General features: G+C 42.3%; 1 protein-coding gene across 1 annotated transcript in view; it reads right to left on the bottom strand.

Moving 5' to 3' along the window:
* The window catches only part of GCC2 (GRIP and coiled-coil domain containing 2), a 44,649-nt gene extending 42,238 nt beyond the window's left edge, over positions 1 to 2,411 (bottom strand). The window contains exon 1 of the mRNA XM_070751079.1: positions 2,050 to 2,411. Coding sequence (XP_070607180.1) covers positions 2,050 to 2,055 — 6 coding nt within the window. The 5' untranslated portion in view covers positions 2,056 to 2,411. The remainder of the gene's footprint in view (positions 1 to 2,049) is intronic.
* Positions 2,412 to 24,631: the final 22,220 nt, after the last annotated feature.

Here is a 24,631-nt window from a genome sequence, read left to right as displayed (position 1 = left end):
TTGTCCCGATTAGCCTTTTAATAAGCCACCAAATTGCTTCATTTAATGGGGTGATGGGGGGGCAGTCCAGACATTACCACATTTATTTAAATGCATGTTATATAGTACTGGCTTTCCTTTGCACAAATCTATTAAAGAAGAAAAGTGAAAGCTAATTGCAAGGTGCCCTTTGACCCTACTACCTGGAGTTCATGATTTGTAAAAAAAAAAAATCAGAGTGGGCTTATACATTGGCTAATTTTTCACATACATTGAGAAGCTGATTGTAAATATTGCTTGTTCGTCTCCAAAGTAGAATGTAAAACATGTGATGGAATAACAATCTTTTGATGTCTAATTGTTACCAGGACTCTTAACAACGACGTAGTTCAGGGGTAGGCAAAGTTGGCTCTTCTACGACTTGTGGACTTCAACTCCCAAAATTCCTGAGCCAATCATGCTAGCTCAAGGAATTCTGGGAGTTAAAGTCCACATATCATAGAAGAGCCAACTTTGCCCACCCCGACACAGTTGATAGAAATCAAATATTTTTTTTAAAAAAATTACCACAGAAGTTCACTCAACACATGAAACCCAAATCAAGCAACAGACCATGTGCACATTTAAACAGCTTGGTTTTTTTGTTTTTGTTTTTTACTGTATATCTGAAGGAAGTTAGAAAACCCAACCTATAGAGACGCGCCTAACCGTCCCTGTCCTATTGTCTTATGGTCTTTTATCATTACTTTTTCTAATGTTATCTTTGGACAAACTACCATCCTATAATTGTTTGACAAAATATATACTGCTCAAAAAAATAAAGGGAACACTTAAACAACAGAATATAACTCCAAGTCAATCAAACTTCTGTAAAATCAAACTGTCCACTTAGGAAGCAACACTGATTGACCCTCAATTTCACATGCTGTTGTGCAAATGAAATATTCAATGAGAATATTGCATTCATTCAGATCTAGGATGTATTATTTGAGTGTTCTCTGTATTTTTTTGAGCACGAATGCCAGCAGCCAATCAGGTCCCACAGAGTTGGCCTTCTCCGGGTCCCGTCGACTAAACAATGCCATTTGGCGGGACTGAGGGGAAGAGCCTTCTCTGTGGTGGCCCCGGCCCTCTGGAATCAACTCCCTCTGGAGATTCGAATTGCCCCTACTCTTCCCGCCTTCCGCAAGATGTTGAAGACCTATCTATGTCGCCAGGCATGGGGGGGAATAACTATCTCCCCCCCCTTTTTCCTGACTGTAATACATGAGAATGGTATGATTGTGCAGTAACGATTGTTTTTAATATTTATGGCTTTTAAATTTTGTTTGTTTATCTAATATTGGATTTGTACTCTGTGTATTGTACTGTTGTTGTTGTGAGCTGCCCCAAGTCTTCGGAGAGGGGCGGCATACAAATCTAATAATAAATCTTAACTACATACATACATACAAACATACATACTTCCATAAATCAAGGAAGGGGAGGAAGCAAGCAAGCAAGCAAGCAACTTAAACTAAAGTTTTGGTTGCAGCCAAAATAGTCCTTTCTTGCTTCTTAAGGACTGCGCCCTCCTCTTGCTCTCAGTCTGAACCAGAAAAGCTTCACTTTTTGGGACTTGCCAGGTTGCTGCTGAAACCAAAAGCTAGCAAGATCAAAGCACCATCCACAATCACACACACACACACAACTTGGGTTGTGGCGAGCAGGACCCATTCCAGGCTGCTTAAAAGTCTTTTCAGCCACTCTAGTCCATTCCCTTCGGCAGTGTTTTTCCAGAGGGTTTGCAGAGCCGGGGACTCCCTCGGGTTCTCCTCAGTCCACAATAGGAGACTATCCAGCCACTCCCAGCATTGCCCAGCGGGATATTTTATCGCCCCCTCACCCAGAAAAACGGGACCACCCACTAAAAGAGAGGGATCGAAGCCCCTTTTTATACAACCGGAGGGAAAGCCAACCGGAAAAGCCAAACCCTGATACCTCGCAGGCTACCGAAATGGGGCGAGCTCAACTCCCCAGCAAGGGGGGGGGCACCCCCCGCCCTCCTTCCTTCCCCCCCACGCCGGTTACCTCCATGGCAGCGCCGATCCCGGCTGAGGTTGAGGAAGCGGGAGGTCGCCTCCGCACCAGCCCTCCAGCCGCTTCCGCCTTCGTCACCGTTCGTCCGCGCGCCCTCGGCTGACGTCAGCGAAAAAAAAACCCGCCGCGAGCGCGGCCCGAGCAGAGTTCGAACCAGGGCTCGGCCGAAGGCAGCCAAGTGGCCGCCAGATGGTAGCGGGGAGTAGTTTTCTGCAAGCACTCTGCTACCCCCTAGCGGTCATCCGATTCTTGCCGCCCGGCAAATGGAAGCGCTTTGCCAAGTTTCCCGTTTTTTTCGGGCCTCGAATTGCCATGGCAACGGACAGGCTTCCTTACCTGTTTTTTCTCTCTCTGTGTGTGTGTACAGTGGGCGTTAGTCTTCGACTCTCTCTCTCTCTCTCTCTCTCTCTCTCTCTCTCTTGTCAAACAATTATAGGATGGCAGTCCTTCACTCCTCCTCACGTAACAAATTACCCTACTCCTCCAGACTTCAAATACTAAATCTTGAATGTCTCCGAACTGATTTAACTGTTCTTCATAAAATCATACATCATAATGTACTCCCTGTCAGTGAATACTTCACCTTTAACAACAACAACACAAGAGCACGTAATAGATATAAACTGAATGTAAATCGCTACAAACTTGACTGCAGACAAAACAATTTCAGCAATAGAGTGGTCACCGCCTGGAACTCATTACCTGACTGTTGTTGCTTCCCCCAACCCCAAAATCTTCAACCTTACATTATCTACAATTGACCTCTGCCCTTTTCTAAGACGTCTGTAAGGGGCGTGCATAAGTGCACTTTTGTGCCTAATGTCCCTGTCCTACTGTCTTATTATCCTTTCTATTACTATGTTCTACTTATGTCATGTTAATATGTACTATAATACTATACTTGTTTGACAAACAAATAAACAAATAAATAAACAGCATTTGAAAATGTAATGATAAAAAGTAATGATAGAAGACAATAGGACACTAGTAGGACAGGGGCGGTAGGTACAATGGTTTGCTTATTTATTTTAATTTATTTGATTTTGTTATGCCGCCCTTCTTAGACTCAGGGCGGCTTACAACATGTTAGCAATAGCACTTTTTAACAGAGCCAGCATATTGCCCCCACAATCCGGGTCCTCATTTTACCCACCTCGGAAGGATGGAAGGCTGAGTCAACCTTGAGCCGGTGATGAGATTTGAACTGCTGACCTGCAGATCTTGCAGTCAGCTTTAGTGGCCTGCAGTACCGCACTCTACCCACTGTGCCACCTCAGCTCATTATGCATGCCTCTTACAGATCTCTTAGAAAGTGGGAGAGGTCAATTGTAGATAATCTAAAGTTAAAGGTTTTGGAAATAGGAGTAGAAACCGCAGAGTCAGGTAGTGCATTCCAGGTGTTGATTATTGCTGAAGTCGTATTTTTTGCAGTTTAGTTTGGAACCGCTGACATTTAGTTTAAATCTATTACGTGCTCGTGTGTTGTTGCGGTTGAAGATGAAGTAGTCACTAACGGAGGACATTTTGGTATATGATTTTGTGAACTATAGTTACGGTAAGTCGGAACGGAGACGTTGGAGTTGTAAGTTGTCTAATCAAAGTATTTCAAGTCTGGTGGAGTAAGGTATTTTGTTGCGGGGAGAGGAGTGAAGCGCTCTTCTTGTTTATCTAAATAAATATGTTTAAATATTTGCACCTCTATAACTGTCTGGTTTGGTGCTGCAACCCAACAGGACCGACACAGACTTCAGAGGACAATCAGAACTGCAGAAAAAGCAATTGCTGCCAACCTGCCTTCCATTGAGGACCTGTATACTGCACGAGTCAAAAAGAGGGTGGGGAAAATATTTACTGACCCCTCACATCCTGGACACAAACTGTTTCAACTCCTACCCTCAAAACGTAGCTACAGAGCACTGCACACCAAGACAACTAGACACAAGAACAGTTTTTTTCCAAACGCCATCACTCTACTAAACAAATAATTCCCTCAACACTGTCAGACTTTCTACTAAATCTGCACTTCTATTCTACTTGTTTTTCTCATCATTCCTATCACCCATTTCCTCCCATGTTGACTGTATGACTGTAACTTGTTGCTTATATCCTAAGATTTTTATTAATATTGCTTCTTCATTACTTATTTCACCCCTATGACAATGATTAAGTGTTGTACCACATGATTCTTGACAAATGTATATTTTATTTTATGTACGCTGAGAGCATATGCACCAAGACAAATTCCTTGTGTGTCCAATCACACTTGGCCAATAAAATTCTATTCTATTCTATTCTAAATAAATACTGTATCTCCATATTTAGAGAAGGTTCTGCTGCGACAATGAAATATATCCCTGCAACCACCAAGATCACTCCATAAAATAAATGTTTTTATACACTGCTCAAAAAAAATAAAGGGAACACTTAAACAACACAGTATAACTCCAAGTAAATCAAACTTCTGTGAAATCAAACTGTCCACTTAGGAAGCAATACTGATTTCACATGCTGTTGTGCACATTCAATGTAAAATACTGTATTCTCATTGTACTTTGTTTTGTACAAAGTATTCAATGAGAATATTTTAGTCATTCAGATCTAGGATGTGTTCTTTGAGTATTCCCTTTATTTTTTTGAGAAGTATATTTCTCTTAAAGATTTTGCGGTACTGTGCTTCAATGTATAACTTCCTTGGAAGCAGCAGGGGGCAGCACTTGGCCCACTTTGACAGAGGATGAAAAGCTAAGCAGGCTTGACCCTAGTTAATAATTGGATGGAAGAATAGCAGAGCTCACAGTGCTGTTGATTAGATTGGAAAGATTAAAAAAAACATTTTGGAAGGAAGCCAACGAAAGCAGGATGTCAGGAAAATTGCCTACTGTGTAGACGGGATCTTTAGGTTGCAGCATTAACCTAAAGACTTAATTTATGTTTAGCCTTTGATGCTTGAAAATAAACAAGTTGCAAACTTGAAAGAGTGTGGGTGTATCTGTACTCCCAGCTGAGTGTGCAAGTTGTCGCTACAATGAAACCAAATGAAATGTATGTTGCTGTACAAATATATAAGCTAACATTTTTATCCCCAAGCTCTGCCAAGCTAAAATGCAATGGGGAAAATAACTGAGGTCAGGCAAAGCCAATTGGATTATTAAGTGGGCTAATTTTCTCCCATGCAAGATTTTTGGAAAAGGAAAGGAGGGGTAATCTATTTCTTATTAAATTCCCGTCCTAAGCATAGCTACTCTGAAATAATTTGTATTGATTTTAGACAATGATTGCTTTTAGGAAAGCATACTTAAAAAGGGAAACTTTTGTTCCTTTCTAATTAATGATTATTTTATTTGCAAAATTATGTCAAATTTATTTTTCTTTAGTAACCACAGGGGTTGTTGTTGTTGTTGTTGTTGTTATTATTATTATTATTATTATTATTATTATTATTTAGATTTGTATGCCGCCCCTCTCCGAAGACTCGGTTAGTCATAATATGACCACGTTTTGTCTCTTTATACATCCTACAGAATAGAATAGAATAGAATAGAATAGAATTTTTTTAATTGACCAAGTCTGATTGGACACAAGGAATTTGTCTTGGTGCATATGCTCTCATTGTACATGTCCGGGTAGAAATAAGCAATCAAATCATGTTAGGACCCAGTCAATATAAATTGTAAGGATGCCAGCAACAAAGTTACAGTCATACAGTCATTAGCAGGAGGAGATGGGTGATGGAAACAATGAGAAGATTAATAGTAAAATTGCATAGTTTGACAGTGTTGAGGGAATTATTTGTTTAGCACAGTGATGGCATTTAGGGGGAAAACTGTTCTTGTGACTAGTTGTCTTGGTGTGCAGTGCTCCATGATGTCATTTTGAGGGTAGGAGTTGAAACAATTTATGTCTAGGATGCCAGGAGTCGATTAATATAGTAGTTTTGAAAGATAGGGAACAGTAATAACAAAGGATTTTGATATCCCAAGATGGCGACTGTAATACCTAGATAAATTAAGCTATGCATATGACTGTATACTTACATATCCTATCAAGAATCATATAGGGACAACATACTGTATTTGGCAGAACATATATATACTTGAAAATCCTTGTGCATAGGACCAAGTTGGCTGTGGTTCTGAAAACAACAAAAAACTAGGAAAAGTTGTAACCCCAAAAAAGATAGCCCTCAAGTGTAAATGTTTTAAGATCTGACGATGTACGTCTATCTTGTAATAGTATATTGTCATAACATCATTGGACAAACCTACATATACTTGCTTCCAGGTTTCTAACACACACAACATTTATTATCCACTTTTCTTATTTGTATAAATAAATCAAGAATGAATGCTTCTTACTAAGCTTTGAATGCAAATTCAGTAAATCTAAGTTTCTAGCTGCTTGCCAATGATGCAGCCTATATGCTCAGAAGAAGCCAAAAGTCATCCATGTGCTCCAACTAATTTGGCATCACACTGAAAGCAATTGCAGAAATATACTTCCTAGGAGTGGCCAAACTTTCAAACAGCTATGCCAATTTTACTGAAACACATTAAAACTTTTGATTACTAAAAGTAAGCCCAGTCAATGGGAATTCTTCAGCTTTATACTAAGTCTGCTACTTGAGAAAAGCAAGTAAAAAAAAACCACATTTACCCTTAATAATATTTTAAAACAGTTTTTTAAACCAGGGCAAGGAGGATGAGAAGGGTGATTGATGTGTGCATTGATGCAAATCGCTTCCTGGGCTTGCCTCTAGGATGTGCACATCAATGTGAACACCTCTTTGTGTTCAGTTACCATGACTGTATTGTGTTCAGCTAAGAGGGGACTAGAAAGACAGACTGAGATGACCAACGCAGAAAGAATATCTGAATGCATTTCATGATGAGTTCCTTTCAATACAGCATCTCACAAGAAAATAGTGAGTGGTGTCACCTTACATTTTCTTTGAGATTTTGTTACTCATCTGCATGAAATGGGATCCCCTCCAACTGTGGCAAGATGGACAGGGTTCTATAAAGCAACAATGTTTAAGGCACCTTTTCTAGCCCCTTCCTCTTGCTATGGAAATGAAAAGTATAGTCCAAGGGCACGCAACAAATTCAAACTTAATATTAATTGCTCCAAGCTTGACTGTAAAAAATATGACTTTAGCAATCGAGTTGTCGAAGCGTGGAACTCATTACCGGACTCAGTAGTGTCAACCCCTAACCCCCAACATTTCTCCTTTAGACTATCCACGATTGACCTCTCCAGGTTCCTAAAAGGTCAGTAGTGGCGTACATAAGTGCACTAGCCTATCTTTTGTCCCCTGTCCAATTGTGTCTCCTTATCTCATATCTCATATATCTTTTCTTCCTTCATATATCTTCTCCTCTATTTTTATATCTTCTCTTTATATATAATACTTCATGTCTATTCTCTTCAATATGTATCATGTATTGGACTAAACAAACAAACAAACAAACAAACAAACAAACAAATAAATAAATAAATAAATAGAGAGGGCTGCACAGTCACTCAGGTAGATGCCAAATTCAGTTGTTGCTTTGTCAGCAGGAAGACGACCATTAGACCTGAGTCATTGTTTGCAGGTCCACAGCTACAGCTCCCAGTGTATCCACACCAGTGATGGGCTCCTACGGGAACGGTCAGGAATGCAATTCCGGTCGCAAAATTTGGAGCTCCACCCCAGAGCACTCAATTTGCACTGAAAGATGTTGAAATAAAATGCATAAGCCTGGCCACAGTGTGATAGTAAAAATTTTGGTAGCCCATCACTGATCCACGCCTGCTGCTTCATCACTTGCCCATCGCCACAGGACTTTTTACGGGAATTGGGGGGAGTGTCAAGAATTGTGCGTGAATTGGATTAACGTGAGGGAGAAGTGCACATAGTCCAGTGTTTCCCAACCTTGGCAACTTGAAGATATCTGGACGTCAACTCCCAGAATTCCCCAGCCAGCATTTGCTGGCTGGGGAATTCTGGGAATTGAAGTCCAAATAGCTTCAAGTTGCCAAGGTTGGGAAACACTGACATAGTCAACCTCACTCTCTCTTCCCAGATTCCATCTTGCTCCAATAGCAGGACAAGAGTCGAGACAGTTGGAAATGGGCTGGGTGCAGTGGTTGACCAGGGCATCTTTCATGTCTTGCCATGCTCTTAGCGTACCACATCGCTTGCATAGACTGCCTTCATGACTGTTGTTCTATTCTAGTTAGGTTTCATCTGCTCAATCCACTGGGATCTGTGTTCACATGCTTGAGATAGACAAGTCCCTATCTCACCGAAGGTCAATGACCCAGTGGCTACTCTCAACCTTGTTCGGCCAGCCTGTCGAAACTGTTGCCCAGGGTGTGGCCGCTGCACATGTTACAGCTACTAAGAGGCACAGGTGAAAGCTGAGTGACAGGTAAGGACCAAAGATGAATGAGCTGCCATAAATGAGCTGCTGTAAAAGGATATGACATGCCCTACACCAGAGGTGCTACCCCTTCCTGAATACCCTACACAGCCCATATAATTGTGCATATAACACATGTGAAAAGACCACAAGGCTTTGATTGTGGGGTTATATAGTACCATCTTGACTATACCATACCTGCTGAGTCCCCTGCTGATTTCTCCCCCAACTTATTAATTTACACTTTTCCTTCCAAAAGGATGGAGGAACCATTTAGACAGGAAGATATGTTTTCAATTTCTTGGTGAAGACATAGTTTCAGCTTTCTCCAGGCCTATGGACAAATCCCTTTAATTCAAAAATATCCTTTAGCTTCTTTAATGTTGTTTTGTGAAGCTCTGAATCAGACTTCCCAAACCTCACGTACTGTACATTGCTAATGTGTTGCTACACGTTGCCCTATACTGAAATTACACTGATATTTATGCCCTTCCCGTGTTCTTTGCAGCAACTATAAATATAGTTTTCTATTTCCATCTAACCTTGGAACATCCAAGCTCATTACATCTATTGGGTCAATTTGTTCAGCATTCCCACCCTCCCATATTTATGGTTTTAATCTATTTATATTTTTATCCTTCTGAATATTATATTTTTAAATCAGTTTGTTCCTTGAACAAAATGTTCATAGTGAAAAATGGGAGGCACCATGGCCTTAGCTTTTGGTAGCTAGGAGCCTCAGAAGTTGTGTGACAAAGGAACTAATTGCCATGAATGTTTTTGACACTTGATATACCACAAAAAAACCTTTTTTTTAAAAACAGTATAGTCAAAATTATTTAACACAGCTATGCTTGTACAGTGATACCTCATCTTACAAACGCCTCGTCATACAAACTTTTCGAGATACAAACCCGGGGTTTAAGATTTTTTTGCCTCTTCTTACAAACTATTTTCACCTTACAAACCCACCACCGCCGCTGGGATGCCCCGCCTCCGAACTTCCGTTGCCAGCGAAGCGCCCGTTTTTGCGCTGCTGGGATTCCCCTGAGGCTCCCCTCCATGGGAAACCCCACCTCCGGACTTCCATTGCCAGCGAAGCTCTTGTTTTTGCGATGCTGGGATTCCCCTGCAGCATTGCAAAAACACAGAAGTCCAGAGATGGGGTTTCCTATGGAGGGGAACCTCAAGGGAATCCCAGCAGCGTAAAAACGGGCGCTTCGGCTGGCAAAAGGGGTGAATTTTGGGCTTGCACGCATTAATCGCTTTTCCATTGATTCCTATGGGAAACATTGTTTCGTCTTACAAACTTTTCACCTTAAGAACCTCGTCCCGGAACCAATTAAGTTTGTAAGACAAGGTATCACTGTACTTGCTGATTACCTAAAATGGAGCCAGAATAGAACTGGTGCTTCCATCCTTGGATTCCTTTGTCCCAAAATATTTTTATGGACAAATCCAGAGATTGGTAATTGGGGGCATTGCATTATAGTGGTTCTCTTCTCTCCTTTATAGCCAGTTTCAATTGTGCTGAAGGGTCCTGAGACTCCTCTCTTGAAGGGTACACAGAATCCAATGGTCTCCTTTCCAACATCTACCTGAAACCACCAGGTTAGGTCATTTGCTGGTTTGGAGACCTGTATCATCAGTATGCTGATAATATCCAATCATACTTTTTGATTTATTTGATTTATTTGTTTTGTCAAGTATGTATTGGTAGTATACAAATATATAACAATGATTATATACATCAGTGATGGCGAACCTATGACACGCATGTCAGCACTGACACGCGTAGCCATTTTCAGTGACACGCGGCCGCTGGAGAAACTTTCAGAGAGAATGCGCCGGCGCACGCGCGTGAGCCATCTTCACCGTCCGCGCCCGCCCACCGAACGCATGCAATGCGAGCAATAACAAAAAAACCCCTCCTTACTCTCACCACCCCCTCTCGTTTCACCTTCATTGCCGCTTGGAGAAGCCCGCGCCTCCTTCGCCTCCCCCCCACCCAGCCCGGGAAGGAAAAAAAAATCCGGCAGGGCGCAAGCGCAGGTTCTTAAAGGGTCCGTGCTGTTGACTTCCGAGCACCAAAAAAAAAAAAAAAGGGACGCGGACGTGCGAAGAGCGAGAATAGGAAAGTACAGCGTGGACTCGCTCGCGGGGGTAGCGCCCCCTCCTCTCCCCCCTCCCTTCTCCGTGCCCCCTCCTCTCCCCCCTCCCTTCTCCCCCGGTAGTCTCCATTTTCTCAGCGAGCGCCTGTCATTATTCATAGCTGTCATATCCTGCTCCCTCCTCCTCCTCCTCCGTGCATTTCTGCTGTTCTTCATATAGTCAACAATCCATAGTGAGTACACCAGTCAACTACTGTATTTGTTGAAAATAGCAAATTCTGTGCTTGGACATATTAGGAAAAAATGGAAAATAAAGCAGTGTAAGTAATATTGTAGGAAAGTGCAATGAGGCTTTATCTTGAACACTGTGTTTGGTTTTGAGTACTAAGTATTAAGTACTAAGGATCTTAGAAAACTAAAAGAAAAAAAAGGAGTGATCAACATTTTAGGATGCTCCCTTGTTCCTTGTAGTATTTTATTTTTTAAAATCTTACTGTTTGTCCTGTAGGCCATTTGGGATTTCTGAATAAAATATAGCCTGTAAATAAAAGAAATATTTTTTCTTTAACAAGAAAAAAGAAAAATAAGAGGGAATCTTGTATTTCCTTTTATTTCCTGTTAAAAGCTGGGTCTCTACACATTTAATTTGAGTGGATGCCTTCAACCTCAATTGAAGATTTAGCCAATGAAATTCAGCCACAAAAAAATCACTAAATCAGTGATGGTGAACCTGTGGCAGTCCAGCTATTGCTGGACTGCCACAGGTTCGCCATCACTGGAAGAATTCCCCCTCCCCCTCACTTATCTTAGTTCATGGCACCCCACACAAGTTAAATAACAGCAAGACCAACAAAAGAAACCAACTGACAGATTAACAAAGAAGTCACTAAGCAGGTAAGTTAAATAATTATACATATTTGTTATTTAAACTATAAATATCACAAAATTATGTTTTTTTCTCAAGGTGACACACCACCCGAGTTATGCTTGGTTTTTTGGCGAATTTTGACACACCAAGCTCAAAAGGTTGCTCATCACTGATATACATCATACTAGTAAGAGACAAACATTAGGACAGGGAACAGAAGTGCACCAACTTATGCATGCTCCTTACTGACCTCTTAGGAATCGGGAGAGGTCAACAGTGGATAGTCTAAGGAAAAAGTTTGGGGGGTTATGTGGTGATACCACAGAATCAGGTAGTGAGTTCCATGCATCAACTACTCAGTTACTAAAATTGTATTTCCTGCAGTCGAGTTTAAAGCGGTTTATTTTAAGTTTGTATCTGTTGTGTGCTCGTGTGTTGTTGTGGTTGAAGCTGAGGGTGTCAAAGTCCTGTTTCCATGTCTGAAGGCTGTGCTGGCCTGGATGAGTAGAAATTGACTCTGGCTATTGCTACCCAGGTGGAATGCCCGTGGCTGTTTGGACTACCTCGAGACAGGCATTTTCCATTTTGTTTCTGAATTATTTTTATATTTCCCAAATCGGGAGTGATGAGCAACTTGGGGGTGGGTGGGGATGATTTTCTTTTAGATTCAAAGCGCCTGCTCAAAGACCAGCCAACTTCGCATAGCACACTGTATCTGCTGTGCTGGGGTGTTCTTTCCAGGCTCATGGCCTTATAGCTCATGGTTTCCTGTTGCAAATGGCTCCAGCTTGAAGACTAATAGGAAGCTTCAGCTGGCCCTGAAAGCAGAGATGTGAGTACTTGTGAGCTTACCACTGCACACCCTTGGGAGATAGAATAGAATAGAATTTAGAATAGAATTTTTATTGGCCAAGTGTGATTGGACACACAAGGAATTTGTCTTGGTGCATGTGCTCTCAGCGTACATAAAATAAAATATACATTTGTCAAGAATCATGTGGTACAACACTTAATGATTGTCATAGGGGTCAAATAAGCAATGAAGAAGCAATATTAATAAAATCTTAGGATATAAGCAACAAGTTACAGTCATACAGTCAACATTGGATGAAATGGGTGAAAGGAATGAAGAGAAAAACTAGTAGAATAGAAGTGCAGATTTAGTAGGAAGTCTGACAGTGTTGAGGGAATTATTTGTTTAGTAGAGTGATGGCGTTCGGAAAAAAACTGTTCTTCTGTCTAGTTGTCTTGGTGTGCAGTGTTCTGTAGCAACGTTTTGAGGGTAGGAGTTGAAACAATTTGTGTCCAGGATGTGAGGGGTCAGTAAATATTTTCCCTGCCCTCTTTTTGACTCGTGCAGTATACAGGTCCTCAATGGAAGGCAGGTTGGCAGCAATTGTTTTTTCTGCAGTTCTGATTATCCTCTGAAGTCTGTGTCGGTCCTGTTGGGTTGCAGCACCAAACCAGACAGTTATAGAGGTGCAGATGACAGACTCAATGATTCCTCTGTTGAACTGTATCAGCAGCTTCTTGGGCAGTTTGAGCTTCCTGAGCTGGCGCAGAAAGAACATTCTTTGTTGTGCTTTTTTGTTCACAAGCTGCATTGGTTGCAAGGGTGTTTCTGAGTACAGTTCAAGGTGCTGCTGATTATTAGCTATAAGAAGTGAAGGGCTACCAAAAGTTTTACTACCATGCTGTGGGCATGGCTTATGAAGGTCGCCCTGCATTTTCTTTCAACATCTTTCAGTGCAAATTGAGTGCTCTGGGGTGGAGCTCCATTTTCACTACCCCACTGCGTTCTCCCCATCCGGGCAGCAGCCCATCCTTCATGGAATAGGATTCAGATTATTTAACCCACTTCCCCTTGAATGAACAGGGTCATATTTACAGATCTAGGAAGTACAATTTCTCTGCAGTGCCACCTGCCTTTTGGAATGAAACGCTCCCATCCTGGAGTTCTGGATGGCCTTGAAAACAGGCCTTGAGGTAGGGTGGATGAGACTCCTTTGTCTGTAATACAGTGGCACATCTACCTAAGAACGCCTCTACTTATGAACTTTTCTAGATAAGAACCGGGTGTTCAAGATTTTTTTTGCTTCTTCTCAAGAACCATTTTCTACTTACAAACCCGAGCCTCTGAAACTGTAACCGGGGCCTCTCTAGGAACCTCCCGGGAGGAAACAGAGCTGGAAAAGGCTGGGAGAAGCCTCTGTGGGGCCTCTCTAGAAATCTCTTGGGAGGAAACAGGGCCAGAAAAGGTGGGGAGAAGCCTCTGTGGGGCCTCTCTAGGAATCTTCTGGGAGGAAACAGGGCCAAAAAAGATGGGGGAGAAGCCTCCATGGGGCCTCTCTAGGAATATCCTGGGAGGAAACAGGGTCTCCACCCTCCCTGTGGTTTCCCCAAACACACACATTATTTGCTTTTACACTGATTCCTGTGTGTAAAATTGCTGCTTCTTACAAACTTTTCTACTTAAGAACCTGGTCACGGAACAAATTAAGTTCATAAGTAGAGGTACCACTGTACTTTATACTTTGATTGTTTAGCTTGTCGTAGTTATTTTTTTAAAAAAAATTCTAATCTAATTTATTGTAGTTCATTGCAGGGGTGGCATTCACATTCCTAACATCAGTTCTATGGGCGTGGCTTGGTAAGCATGACAACCATGACCATCAAGCCACGCCCACAGACCCGACAGAAAAGTTCAGCCAAGTGTTCTAGCCTTCAACCTGATTGCGTCTCACCTCCTTCTCGTGTTTCTTCTGTGTGTATGAGCCTGAGAAAGAGGAAAGTGAGTGAGTGGAGGGGCTGGGAGGGGAAGGGCCAGTGAGTGATGCGATTTACCAGTTCACCAAACTGTGCGTAGTCACTACCACTGGTTCTATAGAACCTGTTCGAACCCACTGAATTTCATCCCTGGTTCATTGTTTTTATATTGTTCTTTATTTTGTGAGACACCAGAAGTGGTTGGGGCAAGGAGGCATCACAATCAAATCCATCCATCCATCCAGTCTGAAGCATTCTTCAATGCTGGTTTGATTTATTCTTCACTGTACTTTTTAAAGCATATATTAACCTTTGTGGAAGAACAAGGCAGGGGTTTTAGCTAGATTGTCAAACAGCCAACACGAAGCAACAGAGGACAATCTAAAAGTGCAATAAGTATAATGGAAACAGAAGGTGAAGGAAAGAGTAATGAAATCTCAATTTCTTGATAAAAAATATGCCATTGACTGCACCGTTCTGCCAAGAAATTCTCATCTCATCCATGGAAAGCTTTTACTTTAATTAAATCTATTGATTTTTCAGTATTTAATGTGATTGAGTATGATTAAAATGTATTAGTAGGCATTTTTTTCATTCTAAATGTTATATTTAGACTTCCATTCCCTTAAAACCATTTAGCAAAGATGACCTTAACACTAACTTATTTATCTTTATTTACTAAATTAGCTGTACTAAAATACTTTAAGGAAGCTTTCAGTATATAAATCTTTAAAAAGGAACTGGGAGTTGTACTTTTATTTCTCATATTCTTCCTTCAGTACAATATTACAACTGAATTTATGCAAAATGTGGCATATGTCAGACAGCAAATATTTTGTTTACTTGGTTCTATTGTTGTTTTAGTTGCTTTATTTCTCTGTGTTCCGTTGGTAAGTGAAAATTATAAAATCTCATGCAGTTTTTGTTTATAGTCTTTTTAAAACAATGGTTACATAGTTTGAATATGTTCAGATAATAAATAATGAACGATTTATACCTCAAATTTATTAAGGCAGTGCTGTCCCTGTTTAGATTTTTAATTGTTTTTTATTCTAATTTATGAGATAGTTGTATTTCAGATTGCAAAATTGTATTTCAAAAATTCAGTTGAATCTTTAATACGGTATTAAGATCAATATTAATCTAATGTCCTTCTAATCCCTGCATATCAGAAAGTACTACGTTAATACAAGCTACAATCCAATATATCAGTTATGTACTTATCTAGGTGCAAGTCCATAAAATTCAGTGGGGCTTACTTTCCAATGCTGTACAGATGTATATTCTTGCTTGTAAATACAGTGATACCTTGTCTTACAAACTTAATTGGTTCCGGGACAAGGTTCTTAAGGTGAAAAGTTTGTAAGATGAAACAATGTTTCCCATAGGAATCAATGGAAAAGCGATTAATGTGTGCAAGCCCAAAATTCACCCCTTTTGCCAACCAAAGTGCCCGTTTTTACGCTGCTGGGATTCCCTTGAGGTTCCCCTCCATAGGAAACCCCATCTCTGGACTTCTGTGTTTTTGCAATGCTGCAGGGGAATCCCAGCAGGGGAATCCCAGCATCGCAAAAACAAGAGCTTCGCTGTCAACGGAAGTCTGGAGGTGGGGTTTCCCATGGAGAGGAGCTTCAGGGGAATCCCAGCAGTGCAAAAACGGGTGCTTCGCTGGCAACGGAAGTCCGGAGGCGGGTCATCCCAGCAGCGGTGGTGGGTTTGTAAGGTGAAAATAGTTTGTAAGAAGAGGCAAAAAAATCTTAAACCCCTGGTTTGTATCTCGAAAAGTTTGTATGACGAGGCGTTTGTAAGATGAGGTATCACTGTAATTATTTTCAAATACTATAATGTAAGGGCTAGATAGCTTATTGACATTTTAACATATAGATTTGTCAGTATTATGAGAAATTGCAGTTATGTAGGAGGCTCATCTGGTTATCAGAGAATATTAAAAAATTACAAATTGAACGCTCAAATTTCTTGTTTCCTATGGTCAAGATTGTACAGTATGGTTCATTTTTTCACCTTTTCTCCATAAAGACACATAAAGAATCATGTTTATTACTTTAGCCTCATGATAGATCTTTCAAACAGAGTCCTCACAGTACCTGGTGAGCTAAACGTTGGGTGTCTTTTTTCAACAATGTGCAATTTAGAGTGGAAAAAATGATGGATGCAGCTTCTTCTGACATGGGTTCAAATCCACTTTTAGCCAGGGGTGAAATGCTTCCGATTCACTCATTTCTGGTGGCTGTCAGAGAGCCAATCATGAAGGGAATATGGTTTCTGCCCACCCGCCTGGACGCCACCATTTGGGTTCTTTTACCCTCTATATATACACAGAACGCTTTGCGCATGTGCAGAGGGTAAAAGAACCCAAATGGCGGCATCCAGGTGAGTGGGCGGAGCCTCATGTTCTCTTCACGATTGGCTCTCTGATGACTGACAGGCACAACTGAACTGAGAGCACTTCATCCCTGCTTTTAGCCATGAAATATAATGAGGTAGCAGCTTTAGCCAGCTCACTGGTTTTATTGCGTCACCGAATCCTATGTCCTCTTATAAGAATAAAAATGGTGAGCCTACCTAGCAATCACTTTCAAGCAAGTCCTTTAGGTTTAAAACAAAACAAAACAGAACAGAACAAAGCAAAACAAATTTGTAAGAAAAATTCCCCAGACCAAGAGAATAAAAGCTAAAAAACTTTATTAACCCCATGATATATATATATATATATATCATAGAAACAGATATCAAACATAACATATATCAAACATAACATAAAGATTTCAAAGATTCCAGCATGATCATACAGTATCATACAGGGACCAAAAGAAGTCACGGGAAAAATACCCGTGAACCTCAAAAGGTAAAGTACCTAACTTCAAGAATCATCTTATATAGAATTTTCATGTCTGGTTTACACCCCATTCTTCCTGTCCATATATGGGGTTGTCTTGCATCCAGTTTCATCATAGTTCCTCGGAACTCTCTAGATTAATCCATCAAGTTGTTGTCCTGCTTTTATGAATGTTTCTTGGCCTAAAAATTAGGATTTTTTCATCTCTGATACAGGATGTAAACATGTTAATGTACTGTTTGCTTTTCTGGCAAGGTCCGCTGTCCAAAAGGTCGGAAGTTTAGTACCCTAGTAAGAGTGTTTTGTATCTATCTAGACCTTAGATGCCTAGATTCTATAGATAATTTTCACACTGACCATTACAGAATGAAACAGAAAAGCCATACAGTGAAAGAAAAAGCACTTGAAACTCCATTCTTTTTAATCATTGGGTCATTGTTCCAGAGAGATTTTCTTATCAGATTCCTTAATGCCTTCATGAATGACAGAGCTTCTAATGTACTTCCTTCACTGGAAAATTTAGGATATATTCAGAAATGTATCTGCCTTGTTGAATATATGGAACAATTAAACATCAGCATAGGAAATGTCTTGTGCTGTTTAATATTGTGTCATAAAGGTGTTTTTTCAAAAGGCAACTGGACTTTGCTTTTCTTGAAGGGAGTTTGGCTTCTCATCCAAGAAGCTTCTTTAGAAGAACTAAAGAAGCTTCTTGGATGACAAGAAGTCCAGTTGTCTTTTGAAAAAGCACCTTTGGGATAACCATGTTGTCCAAGTGCTGCCTCTATGTTGGTTGAGGCAGGCAGGATTTCCTTGAGTACCATTTGTTGGGGGTCAAGGGAAAGGGAGGGTTTTGCCTTCTCTTTTTCCTCAAGATCCCCATGTACAATTGGTGGGCCACTGTGTGACACAGAATGGTGGACTCGATGCGCTTTGGCCTGATTCAGCATGGCTCTTCTTATGTTCTTAACCATGACCTGGATGACTGAGACTCTCCATAGACATATGTCATAGACTGTTTATATCATGTTGAACTGAACACTGAAACATCAAAACAGGAAATGACATGACATTTTGTATGTCACTAACTGCTTTATTTATTTTTATTTATTTATTCATTCATTTGTCCAATACACAAATACATAGGAAGAAAAATAGACATGTGGTTATATATATAAGGATAAAAGTGAACTTAGAGGAGAGGATATATGAAAGGAAGAGAATATATATGATAGGTGAAAGAAAGGAAAGACAATTGGACAGGGGACGAAAGACACACCAGTGCACTTATGTACGCCCCTTACTGGCCTCTTAGGAACCTGGAGAGGTCAATCGTGGAGAGTCTAAGGGAGAAATGTTGGGGGTTAGGGGTTCACACAATTGAGTCCGGTAATGAGTTCTACGCTTCGATAACTCGATTGTTGAAATCATATTTTTTACAGTCAAGTTTGGAGCGGTTCGTATTAAGTTTGAATCTGTTGCGTGCTCTTGTGTTGTTGCGCTTGAAGCTGAAATAGTAATTGACCGGTAGGACGTTGCAGCATATGATCTTGTGGGCAATACTCATATCGTATTTTAGGCGCCGTAGTTCTAGGCTTTCTAGGCTCAGGATTGTTAGTCTATTTTCGTAGGATATTCTGTTTCGAGTGGAGGAGTGAAGGGCTCTTCTGGTGAAATATCTTTGGATATTTTCAAGGGTGTTGATGTCTGAGATGTGGTATGGGTTCCAGACAGATGAGCAGTAGTCTAGGATGGGTCTGGCAAAAGTTTTGTAGGCTCTTGTGAGTAGTGTGAGACTGCCTGAGCAGAAGCTGCGTAGGATCAGGTTAACAACTCTAGAAGCTTTTTTGGCGATATTGTTGCAGTGGGCTTTAGCACTTAGGTCATTCGATATTAGTATTCCAAGGTCTTTTACTGAGTGTGTAATCCTGTATTTCACTTCCCCCCTCCCCTTTCTCTCAGTTAAAAAACTTTTCCTTTTTATGTATCACATATATACAGTAGTACCTCGACATACGAGTTTAATTCGTTCTGGACCTGGGCTCGTAAGTCGATCAACTCGTATCTCGAACAACTGTTCCCCATAGGAATCAATGGAAAAGCGATTAATGCGTGCAAGCCCAAAAATCAGAAACCGGCCGCCACCACCGAAGGAGGCTTGAGCCTCCCGATCCTCCCCGCCCCTTTGCCATGCATGTCATCCTGCATGCCTGTCAATCTTGTGTGCGCCGCAGAATGGGACGAGCCGGTGATGTGTGCCCTGCCTCCCCCACCCTGGCTGCGGGCCGTCCGCGCCGCTGCTCCGCTCAGTCGGCGGTCCCAGAGAGGCAGGAGCCGGGCGCTGACCTGCTTTTTGTCCCCCGGTGCCACCGCCTGCGAGTGCTCTGCCAGGCGGCTCCCCACGCTCCGCGCCTCCTTTGTCTCTGGGTCTGTGGAGGGAGGGAGGGAAGCAGAGCGGGGCGGCAGGTGAGGCGATCGCCTCTCCACTCGCCAAACACCGTGGGGAAGGAGGAAGAGAGAAGCAGGCGGGCAGCAGACGCTTTCCAGCTTCCCTTCCTTCCTTCCCAACTGGCCTCTCGAGGGCGGCAGCAGTGGGTTCCCAGCCTCGGAGCTAGCAAGGGGGGCAGCGGCTGGGTCCAGCTCCCGCCACTGATGCAGTTGCAAAGCGCCGTGCCCTCCTGACAACGTCCGGCAGCTTCCGAAGCGGCGCTGTGCAAAAGAGGGTGGGCGGGCAGCGGCGGAAGGCGAGACGCGCTGGGCAGTGGCTTCCGAAGCGGTGCTGGGTGAAAGAGGGTGGGCGGGTAGCGGCGGAAGGCGAGAGGCACTGGGCAGCGGCTTCCGAAGTGGCGCTGGGCGAAAGAGGCCTTCCGCTGCTGCCCACCCACCCTCTTTTGCCCAGCGCCACTTTGGAAGCCGCTGCCCAGCGCCTCTCACCTTGCGCCGCTGCCCGCCCGCCCTCTTTCACCCAGCACCGCTTCGGAAGTCACCGGATGCCGTCAGGGGGGCGCAGTGCTTTGCAACTGCATCAGCGGCGGGAGCCAGACCTGGCCGCCGCCCCCCTTGCTAGCTCCGAGGCCGGGAACCCACCGCCGCCACCCTAAAAAAGCCAGTTGGGAAGGAAGGAAGGGAAGCAGGAAAGCGGCTGCTGCCCGCCTGCTTCTCTCTTCCTCCTTCCCTGCGGTGCTTGGCGAGCGGAGAGGCGATCACCTCACCTGCTGCCCCGCTCTGCTTCCCTCCCTCCCTCCCTCCACAGACCCAGAGACAAAGGAGGCGCGGAGTGTGGGGAGCTGCCTGGTAGAGCGCTCGCAGGCGGCGGCAGGGGACAAAAAGCAGGCCAGCGCCCGGCTCCTGCCTCTCCGGGACCGCTGACTGAGTGGAGCAGTGGCGCGGACGGCCTGCAGCCAGGGTGGGGGAGGTGGGGCGCGCATCACCGGCTCATCCCGTTCTGCGGCGCACACAAGATTGACAGGCATGCAAAATGACAGGCGAGCAGGAGGACCTTCCTAACTCCCTCCCCCCCAGCCGAAAACCCAAAGGCGGTCTGCCACTGCCCGCTTGAGCCAGGAGGCAGGCAGGGTGAAGTGCGTAGAGGGGAAGGATGATCCGATTTCCCTGGCGAGGGCGGTGAGCGCACGGAGGGGGCACAGCCCGGAGCAAGACTTGGCCTCGGCTCGTATCCCGAATTTGAGCTCGGGAGTAGAACAGAAATGTCTCTCCCCTCCTAGCTCATATCTCGAAATGCTCGTATGTAGAGCAGCTCATATGTCAAGGTACTACTGTATTCCCCTCTCCTCTCCCTTACTCCATCACTTTACTAAGACATTTTAAACATAAGGTGTTCCTGACTAATCGTCTTCTTCCTCCTCATTTTCTTCCTTTTTTTCTTCTTCTGATTCCTCGCTAGAACTTAATTCCTCTGCTGACGTAGGAGACTGTCTGTGCTTTGCTTTGCTCTTCTCCTTACATTGTGTCTGCAAACATTTCCAATGTTTTTCTGGTTGTTCTTCCTGTTGTAACACACCCGAATTTCTCCAACATATCCTCCGCCTCTTTTACGTTAGTAGCTGTATATCTTCTCCCATCTTTGAATGCAATCAAGTGTAGTGGAATTCCCCAGCTGACTCTCTGCCCGTTGTGAAATAACACATCAGCGTAGTTTTGCAGCTCTTTTTGTCTGCAACATACCTTGGCATAGGTTAAGCCAGGCCATTATTCTAACTCCTCCCCACTCAGGTGTCTTTTCCTTCAAGGCTTTGAATGTCATATCCTTTACTATCTCCGTTGAAAAAGCAATAACATCACATGGGGGTTGTTTTCCGTCTTGAGTCTTGCACTGCAGAAGAAAACAGAATCTTTAATTAAACTACAGTAATCCCTCGCTACTTCACGGTTCATCTTTCACGGATTCGCTATTTCACGGGTTTTCAAAGGGGGCTTAAATCCATTAAATCCATTGAAAATTTTAAATCCATTAAAATCCTAGAGTCAGGCACGCAAGCTAACAAGCAAACAAATAAAACTGAAGATCTCTTACCTCAAATATGGCTTTTCCTAGATAAAAGATGAAAAGAGCCATGATGTAAATCAAATAAACCTTACCTAAACTACTGTTGAACTACTAAACAAATATATATATATAAATAAATATAGATAAATATGTATATATAAAATATGAAACAAACAAATAAATAACTAAACAAATAAATTTTATAAAAGAGAGAGAACCTAAACTACATCAATAATAAGAACAAAACCAACTCCTCCAACCATTAACTACATAAATCACCCATGCAGAGAACAAAATCTCAGGTGAATGCCTTTCATTCAGCCCACGCAAAGGTTTTATTTACTTCCCCTTTGTGACATCATGCACCTGTCATAAAACATTTTATAGAATGTGACCAATTTTAATTCCATGAGAATCATGTGTCCCAGAGTTTTTACATATTCTGCATGTTAGCCAAGGTAACTTGATCCAAATGTTTTGTCGTATACTATTTTTCTCTGTTAAAAGTTATGGGCTTCACAGCTTTAGTAGTACAGTGTTCTCTCGATTTTCGTGGGGGATGCGTTCTCAGACCGCCCGCGAAAGTCGAATTTCCGCGAAGTAGAGATGCGGAAGTAAATACATCATTTTTGGCTATGGACAGTATCACAAAGCATCCCTTAACACTTTAAACCCCTAAATTACCATTTCCCATTCCCTTAACAACCATTTACTCACCATTATTACTGGTACTCACCATTGAATAAGACGCTTAGTGATCCTGATATTTATAAACATAATTATTTATTAACAATTATTATTATTATTTGTTATTTATTTGCAAAGAATATTAGTTTGGTGATGACGTATGATGTCATCAGGCGGGAAAAAACGTGGTATAGGAAAAAAACCGCGAAGTATTTTTTAATTAATATTTTTTGAAAAACTGTGGTATAGGCTATTCGCGAAGTTCGAACCCGCAAAAATCGAGGGAACACTGTATATGGATACACTTTTTTCTATCGCCAAGACAAATTTTGGCTCTCAACCATCAGTTGAGAGAGAGACATTTTATTTGGATCAGCAGGAGCACAGTGGAAACATGTCTTTGCTGCTTGCATGTAGCCTTCAATGTGCTATAAAAATTGGGAGGGTGCATTAAGTGTGATAAACAAGCTAGCGGTTACACTTCTCTAGTTCTTTCTGATGCCACGTTCTTCTGCATTTCCTCTGGAAGACAAATGAATTACAACAGTTTCCTGGGCTCTGCATGTGCTGCTGGAGGCACTCCAACATTACGATATGATATTATAGTCAGCAAGGATAGCAAGATAATAAAATCTCATTAGACTCCTACAGCTTTCCAAAACACTTTCTTGAAAGATATCCGTTCATGCCATGATTCACTTTCCTCTCAGTACATGAGCTCAAGAATGGTTCTCGTAAAATGCATAATATAGAGAAATGGCTGGAAATGGAAGAAATAGCATGAGAATTTCTCATTAGTAAAGAGAGATTTGGTTTTTGAAATAATAAGTGTTGTACCACATGATTCTTTGACAAATCTATATCTTCTTGTATGTACACTGAGAACATATGCACCAAGACAAATTCCTTGTGTGTCCAATCACACTTGGCCAATAAAGAATTCTATAATTCTATTCTATAAGAAGAGGTTAAAAAACCAAAACAGCATGATTAACATAAACATTCACACAACCAGATGTCCTTCTGACCATGCTTTTCTTAAAGTGAGATGACAACTATTTACTGGCAGCCCTGTGAAGAAAAATAAAAGAATTTTGCCAGAAAGTCTTTGGCTAAAGCAGTAAGGAAGGATGAATGATTTCTCTCATTTGTTCATCAATTCCTAATGAAAACCTCCGCAGCCCCTTTTATTAGGACAGTCCTTTCAGGGAAGTACAGTGATATCTCGTCTTACAAATGCCTCATCATACAAACTTTTCAAGATACAAACCCGGGGTTTAAGATTTTTTTGCCTCTTCTTACAAACTATTTTCACCTTACAAACCCACCGCCGCCGCTGGGATGCCCCACCTCTGGACTTCTGTTGCCAGCGAAGCAGCCGTTTTTGCGCTGCTGGGATTTCACTGATGCTCCCTTTGCTGGGAAAACCCACCTCTGGACTTCCGTGTTTTTGTGATGCTGCAGGGGAATCCCAGCAGTGCAGAAATGGGTGCTTCACTGGCAACAGAAGTCCAGAGGTGGGGTTTCCCAGCAAGGGGAGCCTCAGTGAAATCGCAGCATCACAAAAACACAGAGGTCCGGAGGTGGGGTTTCGAGGACTTCAGTTTTTTTGCGATGCTGCGATTTCACTGATGCTCCCTTTGCTGGGAAACCCCAACTCCGGACTTCCGTTGCCAGCGAACCGCTCGTTTTTGTGATGCTTGGATTCCCTGCTGGGATTCCCTGCTGGGATTCCCCTGCAGCATTGCAAAAACACAGAAGTCCGGAGGTGGGGTTTCCCAGCAGCGCAAAAACGGGTGCTTCGGCTGGCAAAAGGGGTGAATTTTGGGCTTGCACACATTAATCGCTTTTCCATCGATTCTTATGGGAAACATTGTTTCGTCTTACAAACTTTTCACCTTAAGAACCTCGTCCCGGAACCAATTAAGTTTGTAAGACAAGGTATCACTGTACTCCCATCATTTCTTTGTCTGAAAAAGACTAAAAAGCCTTTATATGTGAATGTGCACATTTCTTTTGCCTGGCAATTTGTGCTTTACTTGGAGCTAATGGCTGCACAACCCTTAGAGTTCCATTACATCTAGTTTAAATGTGCTTAGTTCTGCTGTAGAGTCACCAACTCCATCCATATTTCCACTACTAAGTGGGAAAAACACTTTACTGGGGTCCGGCAAGAACTCTTCCATTAGGATTCACTCGGACCACCTACAGCAGATGATTCCTCTTTGGGGTTTCAACCAACCTCAGCACATGTTTTTAACTGCTACATGAGAAAATTATTTCACTAAGGTCAAAAGGCCACAACATTAATTCCATGTGTTAAGCAGAATAATAAATGGGAATCCCTCAACTCCACATATTTTTTTTAAAGCA

The sequence above is a fragment of the Erythrolamprus reginae genome, chromosome 4, assembly GCF_031021105.1.
Source record: "Erythrolamprus reginae isolate rEryReg1 chromosome 4, rEryReg1.hap1, whole genome shotgun sequence".
In the NCBI taxonomy this organism is placed as follows: Eukaryota; Metazoa; Chordata; class Lepidosauria; order Squamata; family Dipsadidae; genus Erythrolamprus; species Erythrolamprus reginae.
Note: the sequence above shows the minus strand (reverse complement) of the source record. Positions and strands in the feature narration are given on the sequence as shown.